General features: G+C 40.7%; 1 protein-coding gene across 4 annotated transcripts in view; it reads right to left on the bottom strand.

Annotated features, from left to right (window-relative positions):
- Positions 1–561: 561 nt before the first annotated feature.
- The window catches only part of dock6 (dedicator of cytokinesis 6), a 40,364-nt gene continuing 22,417 nt past the window's right edge, over positions 562–18,508 (bottom strand). For 2 of the 4 annotated variants that reach the window (XM_076883312.1, XM_004552163.5), the window contains exons 15-50: positions 18,118–18,235; positions 17,446–17,516; positions 17,218–17,356; positions 16,994–17,095; positions 16,802–16,888; positions 14,806–15,037; positions 13,843–14,007; positions 13,527–13,699; positions 12,780–12,881; positions 12,380–12,466; positions 11,961–12,056; positions 11,694–11,834; positions 11,360–11,473; positions 11,092–11,262; positions 10,398–10,537; positions 10,113–10,282; positions 9,848–9,999; positions 9,357–9,539; positions 8,538–8,664; positions 8,365–8,449; positions 8,139–8,235; positions 7,888–8,022; positions 7,447–7,599; positions 6,873–7,031; positions 6,654–6,754; positions 6,382–6,574; positions 5,559–5,702; positions 5,336–5,467; positions 5,202–5,216; positions 3,747–3,872; positions 3,569–3,658; positions 3,254–3,490; positions 3,025–3,168; positions 2,784–2,890; positions 2,521–2,694; positions 562–1,852 (exon numbers count right to left, since the gene is read on the bottom strand). In XM_076883312.1, coding sequence (XP_076739427.1) covers positions 1,810–1,852; positions 2,521–2,694; positions 2,784–2,890; positions 3,025–3,168; positions 3,254–3,490; positions 3,569–3,658; positions 3,747–3,872; positions 5,202–5,216; positions 5,336–5,467; positions 5,559–5,702; positions 6,382–6,574; positions 6,654–6,754; positions 6,873–7,031; positions 7,447–7,599; positions 7,888–8,022; positions 8,139–8,235; positions 8,365–8,449; positions 8,538–8,664; positions 9,357–9,539; positions 9,848–9,999; positions 10,113–10,282; positions 10,398–10,537; positions 11,092–11,262; positions 11,360–11,473; positions 11,694–11,834; positions 11,961–12,056; positions 12,380–12,466; positions 12,780–12,881; positions 13,527–13,699; positions 13,843–14,007; positions 14,806–15,037; positions 16,802–16,888; positions 16,994–17,095; positions 17,218–17,356; positions 17,446–17,516; positions 18,118–18,235 — 4,705 coding nt within the window. In that variant the 3' untranslated portion in view covers positions 562–1,809. The remainder of the gene's footprint in view (positions 1,853–2,520; positions 2,695–2,783; positions 2,891–3,024; positions 3,169–3,253; positions 3,491–3,568; positions 3,659–3,746; positions 3,873–5,201; positions 5,217–5,335; positions 5,468–5,558; positions 5,703–6,381; positions 6,575–6,653; positions 6,755–6,872; positions 7,032–7,446; positions 7,600–7,887; positions 8,023–8,138; positions 8,236–8,364; positions 8,450–8,537; positions 8,665–9,356; positions 9,540–9,847; positions 10,000–10,112; positions 10,283–10,397; positions 10,538–11,091; positions 11,263–11,359; positions 11,474–11,693; positions 11,835–11,960; positions 12,057–12,379; positions 12,467–12,779; positions 12,882–13,526; positions 13,700–13,842; positions 14,008–14,805; positions 15,038–16,801; positions 16,889–16,993; positions 17,096–17,217; positions 17,357–17,445; positions 17,517–18,117; positions 18,236–18,508) is intronic. The other 2 variants (XM_004552164.5, XM_004552165.5) reach the window with 2 other exon arrangements.

Raw genomic sequence — 18,508 nt, 5'->3', positions numbered from 1 at the left:
ATTTCATACCCCACAAAAGACTTGCAGAAACAACCATAAAAGTCCCTGCAAGAGGATGTCGCCAAATAAACAAATACAAATAAAAAACTATATGTAATCATAATGGTACTGTAACCCTTGTGAATGTGCAGTAAATATGTGATGAAATAATTATTCTTAATTATAACTGTTAATTTTAAGTTATAACATCTGAAAAAGAATAGTCTACAACATTCAAAAGTATTGAGATTCATAACTAAAATTAATACATGCAAATTTAGTAATAATTACTTGCAAACCTTGTGTATGTTTCATGTAGAAACAGAAATGTAGAAATGCCACTATGTTACTGTCGTAGCCCCGTTGTTAGAGTAGTTTTTGTAGTATCACTGTGGTCTATGGGTATTAAAGATGCTTCCCATACCATAATATGATACTGACTGCTGAAAAGCGAAGAAACCATGTGTGAAAAACATAGATTTCCAGTAACAAAACTGTTAATGTGAAACAGTGTTAAAAATAGTAAACACATTACTACATGAATTTACATCGTAAGACCCATAAATAAAGGATGACCAGGAGTGTAGGGAGAAATATTTAATAGAAGACAGTGTAAATAAATAAAAAAAATTGCCTATCTAATCGGTAAAAAACAGTTTCCAGCTCTGTAAAATAACAAAAGCACATATATTTTAGTAGTTACAGTGTTAATGTGCTGCAGGTTGTTTACAATAGTGCAATTTCATAGATACAGTAGATGGAGATTTCTACAATAAATGCAAACCACAGAGGTGTATACATACAAAACATTTGGTCTTATACAGAAGCGCATAACAGTCAAACGAGGACTTGTTTACGCAGTCATAACATATTCAGTTATCTATCTATCTATACTGTAGTATGATAGTGAATGTCGCAGTTTGAACATGCCTGTGTGAGTAAACGAGATGGCCTGTCTTTAGACAGTGCTTCTGTGATAAACATCTGATGCGACTGCAGTGCTTTTCTAAGAGTTCACAGTTTTAAGAACACATTTAAACATCCCATCGAGTCAGTCTCTCCCACACATTATGAGCTCAATCATATCAAACCTGGACCTCCACAAAAAGCAGCCCACCAACTCTCTTTATTGAACCCTTATAACGAGAGATGGGCAGATAAATGTTACGACTTGAGGGAGAAGGAATGTCAGTTATTTGGTCTGTTGATAACAAAAGAAAACTCCCTGGGACTATTTAATAACAAAGTCTGGCAGTGATCACTACCAGGGATTAAAAAAAATCTCACAAATTAAATAAGTCCATGACACAAAACAGACAACCTAAGCCTGTTCAAAAGCAGACACTCGAAGCTAAAGAAAAACAAATGTAAAACAGTGCACTAAAAACTAAAGGTAAAGTCAGATCAGGCTCTGAGAGATTACTTTGGGTGGATAACTGTAAAAAGCTTTCTTTAAACGCTGCCATCTTAGAGCCTTGCTCCAAATGACAATGTTTACAGAGCAGATAACCTTCCTGCATAAACACCAGAGGGGTTTTTTTCCCCAAAAGAGGTGTGAGAGTGGTGGGGATGGTAGGGCAGCGAAAGAGGTGACAACTTACTGTGTGTGCATAGAGGGACTGGAAGGGGGAGGGGGGTGTTAAGACATGACTAGGTGGCCAAGGGTGATGAGTGTAAAATAACGAGCTAGATGAAGAAGAGGACGGTGAGTTTGTGTGTTCCTGCTACAGTTGGTGTGCAATGCAGTGGGGGGAAGGGGGGACAGACGGTATGAGATGGTGCTAATTTTAAAAGCTTGTTGCTTTGTGTCGCTTTGCAGCTTTCTGTGGCTCAACAGTCGACTTTGCGGAAACTCGACCTACTGTAGGAGTTCCTGCAAGAGAGGGGGGATAATTAGTAGGAATACTGGTAAAAAGATTTTTGTCAAAATCAAAAACATATTTTAGCAAAGATGTAGTTCATTTTTATTTCATTTGAGCCAAAAAATGCCACCCAAGGAGTGTGAAAGTTGTCCCACTAAAAGCTTACATGGCTTTGAGTCAGCATTGTGGTTCCAAGAATAATAATGATAAACCCCTAATGTAATATAGCGGACCAATGGAGCTCAAAGTTTGTGTTAATATTTTAAATATCTGGGATTTTACATTTCTCTGTGCTGCAGCATCGGTCTGGCAGGTGCTGTTGACTGTAACTGTTTCTGATTAGAAATCAGTCCACATGCAAACACAGAGGTGCAGCCAGAAGATGATGAAAACCAAAAGTAACATATGGTGATAGTTTCCATAGTCAAACAGGCTACAGCAGTTCAAGAAGTGCATCATCTTTTATTAATGACTGTGGAATAAAATGTGACACATTTGAAATCACTGAAATGTGTCTGCATGTCTGCTCACTGGTGACATGCAGAGCATACAGCCTGATGCATGACACAGTTTTATGTTCCTCTTATGTTAGCTTGATGTGCTTGAAGAAGCAGCATGAGATCATTTTATGCGTCTCTGTGCGTAGGCGTGTGTGTGTGTTATTAATGTCTCAAGTTACCGTTGTGTTTGCAGAGTCGGAGCTGGTAGGGTTCTGTAAAGCTGGGGGATCTTGCGGTTGATGAGAGGACCCAGAGCTTCTTTCAGTTTATGATAATTCCTTTCTAGCTCTCTGTGGTACTCTTTCTGATCTGGCCCAATCAGGGCTTTATTCTTCCTCAGGGCATCTTCACACCTGCACAAAAAAGAAAGACACAGGGAGTTGGGATTTGTTTTTATTGGCTACACAACAGTCTTTGTCTGAGACGGAGATCATGTCAGTACCTCTTAGCGAAGTCTTTAAAGCAGAGGCGCAGTTTGTTGTGATGACGAAACAGCTTGGGGTCATCAGGAATGTCGGCGAGAAAGACCTGCGCCACCTCAAGGGGGCCCTGTTAGGGGAGACAAACAGTTACATATTAGCTGAGGAATTTCTGCCACTGCTTAAAACACTAACCCAGACTTAAAGCTCTGCTTTGATGTAATTATTATTCCAGGGGGACCAGCATTTCAATTATTTTATCACCTGGTTGACAGTGGTGCCCACACAGCCCTGGAGCACCATCTGAAGCATTTTAGAGTCTGCGGGGTCTTGGTTTGTGGCGAAAGCGAGCTCCTGAGTCTTCTTCTGCATATCTTCAATCGCCACCTCAATGGGGACAAGAATAATCTGGAAAGCCAAAGATGTAACAATGAACATACATCATAATGTCTACATTTATTTAAAATCTGATCCCTCCAGTAGAGACACCCACCTCCTCCTTGTGGATAACATTGATCCGTGTCTTGATGTAAGGGAAGGCGTGAGACGTTGTCAGGATGGTTTTGCGTTTGTACTGCTCGTGCAGGTCGCCGTGAGCGCGGCCGTCCAGAGTGAAGGGAGTGCAGTACATGAAGGTACGCAAGTTGTAGTTCTTGTCAAAGTAGGTGATTCTTTCCTTCAGCTCATATGTGTCAAAGTAGGGCTCGACATAGGTGATCTGCAGGTAAGCCTGAAAAAGTCATCAGTACAGTTAGACATTTTTAAAATATACATATTCTTTAAGCAACAAACATACACATCTCTTTACCTTGTTGGGATCGAGTTTGTTTTTGTCCACTGGGTTGGAGTCTTTGATAATTTCGACCACCTCATCCCCAAATTTCTCTGAGTAGAACTCCTGTGGGCCAGAGGCATTCACCTTTAGACATATGTTCCTCATAAATCATTAAAGACATCTTTATTAACATCAGGAGGAGTTAACATGCCTCAAGTCTGTGCGATATCTCAGCTAACTTGGTGATCGATGGCTCCTTGTAGACAAATTCTTGCTCATCCAGATCTCCGAAGCGACAGCCATAGAAACCCACTCTGAAGTAGGTCCCAAACATTCGCTGAACACTAAAAACAAGACAGAAAACTTAAACGATTAAGGAGTGCAGAGCATGAGTGAATTAAAAGCAGCTGACACAGAGCTTACGTGGTAATAGTAGAAAAAAAAATACCCCGTTTTAATTCATGGACTCATTATCTGACACTAAAGACTTGAAATGAAGATTTTTTTTCTTCACAAACTAAAATGTTTAAATGACTGAGCTGTTTTTATTGAGGACTCAACAACCTTGAAACAAAGACCAAATCTGTCATACAAACGTTAGCATACTGTTTTTCCACTAGTACATAAATGCTGAATGAATGAATAGAAACACAAAAACAGGAGGAACAGCATTATGCGACACTGCAGAATAAACTCACCACGAGTAATGTGTTGTACAGAAATGTTAGCTGTTTAACCATTAGAAAAAATGCAGTAAAAAGTACTTGGTAACAGTGTGATAACAAAGTGTCAGTAACTAAGTAACTATGCAATTATATGCTAATTAGGGGTCATCATAGTAAGCAGCCATATGGAGGTGTTAACAAAGCCTAAAATGTGAAATGTAAACTAGAAATCTATCTGAATAACCAGAGTTTATTTTTTTCCTCCCAATCATGATCCATGGTTGTTATACTGCTGTTGTATTTATGCGTTATCCTATTTAACTTCTGTGCCTGATTTTCTGTTAGTGAAAAGGTCTGGTTGATGTTTGGAAATTATATAGTTATTGGATGTGGATATTGGTGGGGCCAATGACTGTGTCCGTTCCTGAGGGCCACCCTTGTAAAAAGAGCCAACATGGCCACCGCCTACCACAGAGGATCATTTACTTTCTTCTCTCTCTCTCAACCGGCCACACCAGTGAGCCGCCTTTTCTTTGTAAACGTTTTCTCTTGTTTAGTTGTTTTGGGGCTGAAAGCTGTTTGGTTTTTTTCTTTTAGTTAAAACAGCTGGTTTGTAAAATGCACACAGATTGTTTTCACCCTGACACTAATTTATATTCCTGTGTTTGCAACACCAGTGATGAAAAACAAAACAGCATTTACTGTTTGTTAACGCTTTGGATTTGGGAAAACAGATGCTTTTCATGTTGTGGGAAAATACAAATTCATGCTCAGAAGTAGTTTTATTACAGCAGGACTGCAGCACAAATTAATTAATACTTGTCTTAATTCTACTCAACCAAGTGATAAAGTAAGCTTTGCATCACTCACCAGTGGCCATGTTATTGACACAGGAGGGGAGAAGAAAACAAGCCAAGGGGAAGAAGAATAACATTGTCAACAACAACTGCTGAATGTTTTACTTTAAATTAGATGCTCTTAATGTCAGATTAGTTTGTTACCTCCCATCCTGAACTCTGGAAAAGATGAGAAAAGAAATAAAGCACATAAGAAGGGAATTAGGATAAAGATAATTAGCTAGAAACGAATTCCTTTGTGGATTGCTGGTGATTTCAGGATTAAGCTGTCAACTCACTTGGTTGTAGACTTTATTAAAGGCATCTTGTAGCTTCCCGTGGACAGTAGCCAGCTTTTTAAAGTCTCTGTTGGCTTCATGGATCGGGAGCAGAATCTTGTACACTTCATTAATGGCCTCATACATGCCGGCCTGCAGTTACAGCACAATTAAATAGAGATTTTAACACAAATCATGTTAATGCTGGAACCTTGTGCTGTTTGTCAGTGAATGTGAGTCATACCATATTAAAAGAAGCAGCTGCTTGCTCGAGAAGCCCCACCAGGCCAGACTCACTGAAATACTTCCCAGCACAAATGCCCTCCTCCTCTGGCGACAGAACGTCATCGGATACTGCCGACTCCTCTAATACGTTGGATGAAATATTCTGTAGTAAAAACAGACAAAACAGAATAGGAAAAAAGTTAACATCTGGTCATACACCCACATGTTTTATATGTCTTTTAAGTAAAAGTTTCATTTAGGCCTGAGTCACACAGGTCTAGACACCCATTAGTGAAGATCTAGTAACCACAGGTCACAAGAGTCTCAAACCGGGTGGTGAATAGTTGTTGGAGGTTTCTGGCAGTCGCTGCAAATTCAATTGCTAAAACTCAACTCACACAAGTCCAGAGACCAGTCAGCCATCACCTGGCAACGACAGGTCATTTGGGAAAAATTTGAATTCTCTACCCAGTTAGTGACTGGTTGCTGGAGGTTTCTGGCAGTTTCAGTTTCAAACTGGTCACAAAGAGGTATACAGTGCCTCAGTGAAAGATTACAGTTGCTTTGACTGTGAGCAGATTGTCGCGGTTGCCCGTAGTTTGCATGGAAAACATCTCCTTGTCAGATAACTGCCAACTACTTTCCAAGCTGTAGTGAAACAGTGAAAACTGTAACACGCACCAGATAAGGAGACAAATTTTTGTGCCTTTTGAAACATGTTGGCTGCAGTGTTCAGGCAGGTATCAGGAGGTCACCGACTGTGACCGAGGCATTAGACTAAAATCATTGTGACCTAGCCAACTATTTGTAAGTAGAAAGGTTTAAACAGAATACACATTGACCTGAAATGTGACACAACCAATGGGCAGGTAGCGACAATCCTCCAGCATGTTGAGATACTCTGCTACCAGAGCTGCGCTGTGGACCAGACAGTGGGCTGCTTCAGCATGGTTCCCTCTCTCTGAGTGTTTCCCTGCCATGTTTTGAAGCCACGTTAAGCGCAAGTCAGGGGAGTTCTGGTAACCTTTAGCAATCCTGAAAAGAGAAAATGAGAAAACACTTTAGGTTTTATTTTATTTTTGATTTACAGCCACTCTGATGGTTATTCCAGTACCTGTACATTAGGTCGATAAGCATCTCTGGATCGTGCTGATGCTCCTTCATCTTCACAGTGTCAGTAAGAATCATGTGCAGGTTGAACACCAGATCCTGGACCTGCAGTTTCAAACATACATATACCAAATGAAAAAAAATGTCTTACCTGTTCCACCAGCTTACCCGTTCCACGAGCTTCAGCTCAAAAACTGTAAACAAGATGATGGTTGCTGTCCACCTGCTCTGGGAAAGGTGTGTCCCGCAGCTCTAAGTCCTCTTCGGCATATGTCAAGATTGTCTTGAGAGACCGACGAAGATGCTCTTCATTAAAGTTCTGCGATGTTCCCACCAGTGAGGACAGAGACATGGTGACCTGCATCTTTACTCGTGCAAAGTTCTACAAACAAAAACGTAGCTCAGTGTGACTTACAACATCAGTAATAATAATGGATTGCATTTATATAGCGCTTTACAATTCCACTATTCATTCACTCTCACATTCACACACTGGTGGAAGCAAGCTACACTTGTAGCCACAGTTGCCCTGGGACAGACTGACAGAAGCGAGGCTGCCTTATCGCGCCATCACCAGTAGGTGGTAGGTGAAGTGTCTTGCCCAAGGACACAACAACCAAGACAGACAGAGCTGGGATCGAACCGGCAACCTTCTGGTTACAAGCTGAGCTTCCCAAACCTGAACCACAGTCGCCCATTACAGTCTTGAATTACGGTATAGATGCATTTTGCTGACATGTCCACAGTAATGAAAGAACATCAAAGTATTTCACAGATAATGAAACATCTTAACATACATTTCCAATCTCGAAGTTCTGTCTCATGAGCAGGTAAAGGGATGCCGAGGCGTGACTTCTGACAGAGCCGACACTGCTGCTGCAGTGACGCAGGAGACGCAGGCACAGGTCTGCACAAAGCTCCGTGTCCTCCTCAAACAGCATCTCTGGGAACTATACACAAAAACACACAGCGTCACTTCGTACAGTTCACCCCGCTGCCACCAGAAATTAAATATGGCCCACTTGCTTTACTTTTCAATACAAAAATGTAACACAGATGTCATCAATAAAAATGAGTAAGCAGAATAATGCCAAATAGGAGTAAAACTATTAATACCAAAACATTAATTATTTGTGTTAATTCATTAATTTGTGATTTTTTTATTTTTTTTTTGCTGGAAAGGACAATAAAAAAAAACCTGAAAACTTGTGTAATTGCTAAAAACAAACTGCACTTACTTTGAAAACCAGAGCTCTCTGTGTATTGAAGCAATGCTGCAGAAAGAGGGCGCTCTGGTTTCCTGCCATGCTGTGAAGAAGTACTCTCAGCACTCCACCTAAAACACTTTCTTTCAACTCTGATGCAACCACAGTCTGAAAGAAGACAGGCACACAACAAGCAAAGGATGTTTATATAGGAGGACAGCACTGTATGTCAACCACTGGAAAGGTGGTGTCTAAACAGATTTATTTAATTCTCATTGTTTTACCTTGACTATAATTTCCAGTGTGTCCAGTACTATGAGAGAGGCCTCAGTAGCTAGGTTTCCATCCACCACAGACTCCTGTTCCACCTCAGCCTTAGTCCTGAAAGGTGTCATTTTACAATCATGTTACACAGAAACACACATTTGACATAAATTATAATCCAAGAATATTTGTAATTTTCACAAGGTGAGCAGAAGAACCAAATCTATATGTCTGTAAAGCACATACTTGTCGACTCTGTCTGCATTTGTTCTCCAATGAGTTACGTTCTTTTTCCACCTAACGTTCTCCTGGCTGCCATAAGGGCTCCTTTCTGTAAGAGTAAATTTCCTTAAGCACCACAAATATAAATTGCTTCAGACATGCACGACGCAAACCTATGTTTCTGTTGTGCTTCCCACCTCTGTGACGCCGAACCATCTCCTGACGGGCTCCGATTGTGCCCAGTATGGCTTCTTCAAGTCGTGCTTTCATATCCTGAGACTTTTTAAATGTCAGGCTATTGATCCGCTCCAAAGTCTTCTTCCCCTACAACGCCCACCAAACATCAGAGGACAAATAAATCATAAAAAGGTAGCATACAAATTGGGCAAGTTTACCCAGAAATTTCTCTGACAGAGAAAAAAAGACTATATTAAAAGTGGATAAAAGGGAAAAAAAACTGGGTAGAAAGCTGCTAAGAAATGGACTTTAGAAAGGCAAACAATTTAAAAACAAACAAACATAAAAATAGCCTTCTGTCCTATTGATAATTTATAGAGTAAACACAGCTAAATAGACTACTGTGTGATTTTGCAGTGCTATGTAAACAGTAATGGAAAATACAGTAGTAACCCTGGATATGATGTCTGAAGTCCAAGTGCCTCAGTGTACAATGCATTATGTATAATGTATCATATCAAATATACTTTTCAGAGACAGAAGTGAGGGCATTCTCAGCCAGCAGTAACTGACCAGCACAGATCTGTTACATGCTGCCACAGACATCATTTTTGCAGTAATGGTTAAATTAAATCTAATTTTTAAATAACAGCTAATTAAACCATGAACATTAACTCATTGCCTTCATAAAAACCCCATCAAACAGGAGAAAAAGAAGGAAAATGAAATTTAATCAATATTTGCTCTGAACTAGATTTCTTTGAAAAAAAAATCAATTTAGAGGAATTTAGCATCTCCCTGAATGAACTGTGAATCTTGATGGTGCCCATTTATTATACCTTGTATTCAAAGCAGGACACACAGAGATGCAGCAGATCTAGCAAGCGGTTGATTTGCAGTACAGACAAATCTGACACCCAGCGCTCCAGGAGAGCTGCATCTGCATTCTTCAGCACCCACAGGAAACACACCAGCAGAGTCCTACTGCACTCGGCGGACAGAGAGCTGGACTGGCGCCCCGCCTGGTAACGACACGCACACACACAGAAAATCGGTGCCAATCTTGTAATCCACTTGAGTATAGAACAAAATGGCTGTTTAGAGAAAGTTATAGCAAAGGACACAGAGCCACCTACAGGTGAAGAGGAGCAGTTGTTCTTTAGCTAAAGAACAACATGGAAAGAATGCAAATGATATTTAAATGGGTGAGTGTTGTGTGGTGTGACCGTCTGTCAAACTGAAGCAGCAGTCGCCTACACAGAGGCCACTCTGTGACCTGTCAGTCTGTAGGGCTCTGGGGAACACTATGACCCTTGCTGCTATCACTTACCACTGTGGGCAGTGCGAATGGGTTGGCTTTGGCGTGCTGCAGAGGGGAGCCAGCGATTGCCATGGCAACAGACTGACTGATAGTGCTGCCACTGTCTGGGTCAGCATCGTCAGCGTGGGTGGATGCATGGCGGACCCGAGAAGGCGAGGAGTCTGCAAGGCAATAAGAAAAGCGCTCTCAGGTACAATAATACTGCAAATATAACAACATCTTCTCGAGCAGGTGGAAAATCATATTTATGGGCTGCTCATATTGTTCTGCTGACCAGAGAAGTCATAGAGTTGATGTAGCGTCTCCATGACGATTGGGATGAGAGGCAGGTAGAGCTGAGCCATGTGGGCTCTGACTTGAGGGTCCCTGTAGCGAGGGTCTGCATCGTGGCTACACAGCAGGGAGTGAACGGCACTAATGGCCTTTTTATGAAGGAAAAAAACCCTGTGGGTGATAAACAAAATCATCATAATCTTTGTCATCTCTCATTTTATTTCACGTTAAAGTCTGAATCGATGTAAAGTCTTGATCAGCTTGTGAGCAGATACTAAAAACCCACCCTTCACCATCAGGGTCGAGGATGAGTGAGAGCTCAGACAGCAGCAGGCCGGACAGGAAGTGCTGCTGGCGAAAAGGGACGGAGAGCTCAAACATGGTGGCCACGCCCTGGTCTTGCACCATACTGGAAAATGCTGAGCTCTGTGGACACAAGGAGACATAGTTAAGATGACACAGAATTATAGAGAAATGACTTTAAGTGTGGCTGACATTAATGTTATGCAATGGTTTGTGTAGGAACACAGTAGAAGAGTTATTCTCGAATTTTTGATGACTGCAAATTTAAGACATCATTTATTTATTAAGGAAAATAAACAGCTTTAGTTAGTGTTTGTAGTGTATTTGCTAATTTCATAATTTATGTTTGTATTTTTAAACCAAGAGGAAGGCACATTTTGACCCCAGCGGTATTTCTGTTAAGAAACTCTAGCTATGATGCCCAGAACAGAAGAGTTGGAATTCAAGAAAAATCCTCCCAAAATGACACAATACAGTGTATTGCATTCTTTCCTTGGCTGACTCAAGGGCTGCAAAAAACATCCCCAAGGGCCATGACTGGAACTTTGAGGACACTGATGCTATGAGTATGCACTTATTACAGAGGGAAATTAGCAACATTTCAATTTATCCATTCTCTTTATGTGAAATTTTTTTATTTTTATAATTCGTCTATGATGGATAATGTGCTGTAGTACCTGTGATGTAGTGGAAGAAGTGGAAGGAGAGGGGGAGGCTGGGGGGCTCAGGATTGAGCACGGCAAGTTGAGGATCACATAGTGCTCATGGCTGCAGACAATACGAGTGAAGTCCATCCTCAGAGCATTCAGAGAGCTGGGATTCTGGGCCGTGTGCAACTTGTTGGCAATCTGTTTAACATGCAGTTACATAGAAGATACAATAATGTGTGTGGGAGTCTCTGAGCGTATCAGATTACAGGAAAATAGGAAAAAGTGCAATGGGGACCTGTTTGTAGTAAGAGCGGATGAGGTTGAAGACAAAGCCCCGGTCCATGAGAGACAACAGGTCACTCAGGAAGAAAGCCAGACTGCTATTTAACCTCTCCACAAGCTCCACATCCTGGAAGGGGAAAATTCATGTGAGAGAAAGAGGAAGAGTCTTGGTTTACATTATATTAGGTTGTATATTAGGTTTGAATCAAACAGCAATGCTCAAGCTTTGTATAAAAGATAAGGGAGAAAAATAAAGCCACTATAGTTTTTGTTGGCCAGTGACCTAAATTGTTATCAAGAAATGAATTCAATTTCTAGAATATGGGGTAGCTCTCAGGATTTGGTACCTTGTGGTATCGGCTGGCAATGTCTGCACTGATGGCACACACAAGTGCAGCGATGTCATCCACAAAGCGGTCTGGGAACCGCTGACGCCTGGGAACATCCAGTTTTGAGGTCAGGAATAAGTGGTGGGCCATGCTCTTTGTCTGTAGGAGGGGATACATAAGAAAATGGTTTGCAGACCTTAAGTTTTGTTTTACTGCATTCTCTTTAGATTTTTGCTACTTAGAAAGTGGTGTACAATTATTGCAATTTCAAAAAGGAATGCTTACCATCAGTTGGAAGAAAAGCCAAGCTTGTTGCAGTGCCGCTTCCCTCACTGTGCTGGTGCTGACCACCCACTGTAAAGCCAGCTCCTCGTGGAGCAGCTAGACATGAACCAACAACAAGCTAGTTCAGTTTGGTCTAGTTAATTGTATTTGAGCTATCAAGATTAAAATAAACAGTTTCAATGCTATTAGGAATACTTCATAAACAGTAACTGCAGGTTATAAAGGTTTAGGAGTACGAACTGATAGTTCTTCATTCCAAAAAGATCTAAATTTTCAATTTTCACATTATTTCCATGTAGATCTGTGTTCAAATCGCATGATTGTTGATGAATGGTAATGATATTGGAAGTTGGTGAATGATATGATATCACAAATGTGTTAGTTTGTAACTTTTACAGTTAGTTAGATGCCAGTTTTACCTTCTTTGCAATCTGCCTTGGGGGAACTGAAAACAAAGCCACGCTGTCCAGAAAGGCAGACATGCGATTGCAGCTGCGGTCGTTTGCCTGACATGGAGTGATGGTGAGGTGAACACACACAGATGACGTGAAAATGGGTGAATGGAAATGGGTGGGTGGCCAGAGAACTTTCTATGAACTCCTAACAAGCCCCAGGCAGAACTTGTGCCTGTTAGGCAGCAGAGAGGATGTACAGGGAGTAGATAAAAAGGGGTGACAGGTGGGCTGAGGCGAGCAGAGAGAGAGCCAGACAGACACAGATGCAATGGAGGTAAGAAATGACCCGCGAGAATTGATGAGAGGCAGTGCAGGATGGAGGTGGAGGAGGTAAAGGTGAGGATGAGGTGAAGGGATTTGGCACCTGCTTGAGCTCACAGCTGGAGTTGGGGTTCCGGCGTAGCACAGATCTGGAGCCCCCAGGGGCATAAGCAGAGTTTACCCAGGAGTGGGAGCGGTCAATGCCCTGCCATAAGCCACCAGAGACACACACAAAAACACACACAGAGTGTGGCAAGAGGCAAGAGCACAGTGAATTAAGAGAGGGTAATTACTACATAAAAGATTATTTAGAGAAGAAAATCAGGAACGAAATAAAAGGAGACAAAAGCAACAAAGAAAAGAAAGCTGGGGAGAGGAGAATAAAGGACTGAGGTACTGCATTAAGTAAAGGGATAGAGGCACAGAGAATTACTACATTGTTGTCTAAGCAGTGAGACAGACTGTTTGCACAGAGTTCTCAGTTAACCTGAGTTTATTGAATCAGCTGTGAAGAGTCCAGAAACTACGATTACAACAAAATAACAGAGTGATATTATCTAAACAGAAACTAGAAAATAAACAAGTGGTTTCATAAAGACAGAAAACACAGACCATGTTTTCTGTGTAGCCAGACTGTAACAACATTCATATATTTTACTTAATGTAATTGCAATACTAGGGGAAAAATGAGACACTAAGCAAATATAATAAATGTGAAAGTAAAGCAACAGCTGCCTATGATAAGTTTGACTGGTACACATTTCCTGCAAAACATAAGACCAACAAAGTGCAAAATATTTAATAACCTAACTTTAATCTCCTTTAAAATGACTTGAGAAGTGCAGCATACCTTGCTCCCCATGATCCTTTGCACCTCCTCATCAGGAGAAACTGGTGTGCTAGCCAGGTCTGGGTTGGAGTTGCTAATGCTTTTGGAACGGGACAGGTGCAGACTGCTTGGCCGCGCTGTTGCCCTTGATAAGGTAGCGTACTGCATTGGCATCTCATAGGACTGGGTGCCTGCTACTCGGGGAGAAGGAAAGGACATAGAAGTTAGCAAATAAAACAATAAAAAAAAAAACCCCTGGCACTTTATGGTCTAACAAAAACCATTTTTGTTCTTTCAAATGAAAATAAAGGTTTCACAGTTAAGCCTGGTGACTCACCATTCGGTGGCAGGGTAGGCTCGGCAGTGGGCAGGCGGAAGCAGTAATGGATGTAAGATGCCAGCAGATTGTTGCGGCCATGTTGATCTTGGTTCCCTTCCAGGTTTTTGTGGATCTGATTGACCAACAGAGCCATGGCTTCGAAAGCAGCCCGACCCAGGTTCACTGCAGGTAAATTCAAAGTGAGTGCTTTAAAACAACAATAACCACAACCACAACAACAAAGGTAATGCTTGCCCTAAAGGTAACCACAAGTTAACGCATTTATTATCAGGTGCTAAACTGAATCTAGAATATCTGTTCCTCTGTTGTGTGTGTTAATGAAGTAAATTCCTCAATGTAAAGCAAATTAAACAGTTTTGTTTTTCATATCTTCAACAAAAAAATAATTATCAATAATCATATTAATATATCTCTAAGAGAGTTATTACAATCACTCAAAAAAATGAGAATTTGCATTTTTGCCTAGTTTGCATAGAAAGTAGTGTTGTGATGTGATGAAAGAAGATAGATACATATTGAAAATTATGCTTGCTGCCTGTAAAAAGGCAATTACAAGAAAATGGAACAAGATAGACCCACCATCACAGGACGAATGGATCAAAATTATAGATGAAATACAAACCATGGAACAATTGACCTACAGAATCAATACCATAAAAAGTGGGAGAAATGGACTGAGTATATAAACCCAACAGGATAAAGACCAACACATTGATAATGAGAAATGATCAAACTGTAGAAACAAGGAGATCCAACATGTTTTTTTTTGTTTTTTGTTTTTTTTTTTGGGGGGGGGGGGGGTTGTTATCCTACTTGTTGTATTTATCTTTTTGTTGTTGTTGTTGCTTTGTTGTTTTGTTTTGTTGTTACCCCCTACCCTCCCTGTATAATGTTTAAAGAAAAACAATAAAAAGAAAGTTAAAAAAAGAAAAAAGAAAGAAGTGTTGACAGCCTCCTCACCAATCTGGCCTGCAATGACTGGAGGGTAGACAATGAGCTGAATGAGTTTGTTAAGCAGCTGATGCAAGAACCTGACACAGGTATCCAGCACAGCCCCTCTCAGCGCAGCCATGCTGGCCTTCAGCTCCCCTTCCATGTTTGCCTCAGTTATGATGACGTCCTTCAGGCGGAAAGGAAAGGAGTACTCCTCCAGGACATACACTAACGTGAAAAACTTATCCAGGTGAGGGTCCTAGAAGCACACATGCACAATGAATGATAAGTAACAGCTGATGTTGGTGAACTTTGATTTGGCAGAACACCTGAAATTCTAGAAGAGCAGGGTGATCCAGGGTGTGTGTGACCTTCCTTTTCTAAAGTGACATGAAACTGCATTTCCCGATGACCTGCATATATGTGAGCCAACAGGAGCCAAGCAGACTGTGACGTACATCAAACAATAAAATAAATTTCAAGTTTCTCCACTCTGAGCAACATTAATGTGCACCACACTTCTTTTGTTTTCCAGTTTACGCCGATTTACTTTGATACTATCTAAAGCCAACAAAATGATTGTTTTAGACATTAAACTAAACTAGTTTCTATAGACATATGCCAGTTACATCTATGACGCTTGTATATTAATTTAAATAAATGTGAATGCCAAACAGGATGGAAATACATTAAAAGTGAAATTATACTGTTTGAGGAAAACACTGATGTTTTACATGATGAAATATGTTTATACGTTTATAGATGTGAAAGACTAACACAAATCTAGTTTTTGATCTAAAAGACAGCCCATAGTCTCAAATGTGAAACTCAGTTTGCTTCGTACATACTTCCAGGCACAGACTTTAACTAAAGATGCACCCAGTGCAACTTTCTTGGTTTATTTCGATTTTTTTCTTAATGCTACCTACTGACAACGATTTTTACCTATTCTGATTTTCTTGGAGCTATTATTGACAGCTTATAGAAATAAAAACCAGCCTTTCTTCAATGCAAAATATTATTTTCATAATAAAAGAAATGATTGGACTTTAGAAGTTCCACCAAACTTTAGTAACTTACAGGATCCTCTCTAATTTAAACAAGTGAAAATAAAGTGTTCTGCTACTGGAACAAGGCACAAATAATTAACTGAAAATAAGTTGTTGTACATCCACCTTTACCTGACGTATTTCACCTTACCAAACAAAAGCAGGTACAACAACACAAATGTATCTACTTACATCACTTTCTAGTCTAATTATAGCTTCACCAGATAACAGGACATCGACCCTCATGTGTTTTCACTTGTCTCCATAATTTTCCTCGTATCTGCTTTGATCCGTTCACTGCTCGTGAAGCTGCTGGCTTGTGGCTGCTTCTAAATTCTGGATAGTGTTATATTTAGCAACTGCCTTTATTAGCTTCTTTCAAAACTCCATATTCAGCTGGGTCAGGGTGATTTAAATGTCTCATTAGATTTGTTATTAAGAATGTTTTCATGGTAGGCCCTCTGTGGTTTACTTTAGTGAACTTTGTGTCTTCACTTGCAGACAGGAGCCTCTACGCTAACAAAATGTTACTGCGTAGTTGTGAGCGCATGACTATTTGCCTGTGCTACTGAGTACGTTTTTGTGCGTGCACGGAAAGGACCAGCTTGTAATTAGGTACGTGAGACTGACTGTCACCAGTCCAGGACAAGGACAGGTGCATGTCTTTTAACTTTAACTGCTATGTTCCCATTTCTGTAGACTAACATTTCTATAGCTTCCACCGATGTATCGCAAATTGAGCAGCCCGAAAGTGAGCTCCTTAAAGACCAGGGAGTATTATTTTTTTGTTTTGTAGTAATAACACTAAAGAACATTTAAGATAATTCAACGCTTTTTAAGGTATTTTTGATAGCAGATCTATAAGAATTATAAAAAATTTTAAGGACCCACAGCCAAGCTATAATAGCAAATTGGGTCTTTACACGTGGGAGGAATAAGAAAGAGCAGTAAGTGTAAGAAGCGTATTTGTGTACCTGAGTGTGGACTGAGGAGGCCGCTTTCACTTCGACATTGAACACACCTTTGTGATTATCCACCCACTTCATGCCTGGGAGCTGAACCTGCCAGAGAGTGACACCCAACTCATTTAACACTCAGGCACACCACAAAGGAATAGGTGCTGGAAGAAGAACCAATGTTCACACAATCTCTTCAAACACACTCACGTCAGGGGTGAGCACCGAGTAGCTAGCCGGGGGCTTTTCCACAGAGACAGGCAGACTGAAAGAGCCGGTGCGTAGTCTGCCATGTTGCATCAGAGGGATCCACTGCAAGCAGAAAGAAAGACACGCGATCTCTAACAGATGGCAAGACAACAGATAGAACTATTGAACAAGTGAGTGTGTGGGTGAAAGTATTCAAGGAGAGCCAGCTGAAGGAGTGCACTCACCGTGTAGCCCACAGGAGTCTCCAGAGGAGTGTTCTGTTTGGGCTGGCAGCTGATGTGGTAAAAGGTGAACAACAGGTGGTGGTTGTCTGTCAGATTGGCAGGAATCTTCATCTTCATCTCCTCATAGAACTCAGGAGACCTTATGAGAAAGAGTTAAACAAGACATTTAGGAAAGAAAGAAAAGTTGGACAGACTTGAGCAGAGGCTTAACAGGTGAGGGAACCTTACTTGTTATGGTAAATGACAGGAGAGTATGCCTCTTTCATGAATTCTGCACAGCTCGATTTTCCAAAGATGACCTGTTTTTAAAAAAAGCAGTGCATAAATGCAGTTTTCCATAACCAATAAGACATTCACAATGAACACCACAACTGTTTCAAACCCCAAACTGAGAACAGTTCACTCTGGAAAAATTTTTTTTCAAAGGTTTGAAAACTTTTCACTCATAAATGAAAGAAAGAGTGAATTTCAACTAGTTACACTGGTTGAGTATTTTGAGTAGTTTCTATGTTACTGTAACTGTGTCAGCAGCAGCCATGTTACATAACAAGCAATCCTTTTCTACCCTGCAGCTCTACATGGGATTGCTGTTATGGGATATGCAAAAGAAATATCCTGGGTGGAGTGCCACTTATAGTAAACACTATATAGTGTGCATCGTCCATGTTATACTAAATAAACCAAAAGAAAAGAAAATCAGAGTGATAACATGAAAGATATGCTGCAGGTCATGCATAACTAAATTCTTCTTCCTTTGCTGCTCACAAATATGTTCCTTTGAAGTTCCTGCTACTGAAAAAGACATCATATAGTATTTCTAAGCTTTTCTTTGTGGCTGGGATTTCATTTGCCAGAGAACATCACGGTCATGTTGCTTCATTATCCCCGAGTGTAACTCACCGCTAAGGCTTGACTGGGGTCCTCTCCTGCCATGAACTGTACTTTCACAGCAATGTTCCTCACTGAGCCCTGACGGCTGCTGAAGTTCAGACTTTGTGGGTAAACATAGAGCAGGTTCCTTAGAGCCAAAATAGGCAGAGAGAGAAAGAGAGAAAAATACAAGAATTTTAAAAGGCTGCATAGCCATGAAGGGAACACTTAATTCCTGTTATGATGTCAGCATGTGGCAATAAGATCACACCCCATTTATATTAAATATTTCCCACAACCTACAATATATAACAATCTTATTCTCAGAAAAGACAAGATCATATGAGCGCACATAACGGGAGTGGGACCCGAACCTGGCCTCACTTGATGAAAGTCACCTTAACCCCCATCCAAGTTAAAC

Source organism: Maylandia zebra, linkage group LG4, assembly GCF_041146795.1.
Source record: "Maylandia zebra isolate NMK-2024a linkage group LG4, Mzebra_GT3a, whole genome shotgun sequence".
NCBI lineage: Eukaryota > Metazoa > Chordata > Actinopteri > Cichliformes > Cichlidae > Maylandia > Maylandia zebra.
This window is presented reverse-complemented; position numbering and strand designations above follow the sequence as displayed.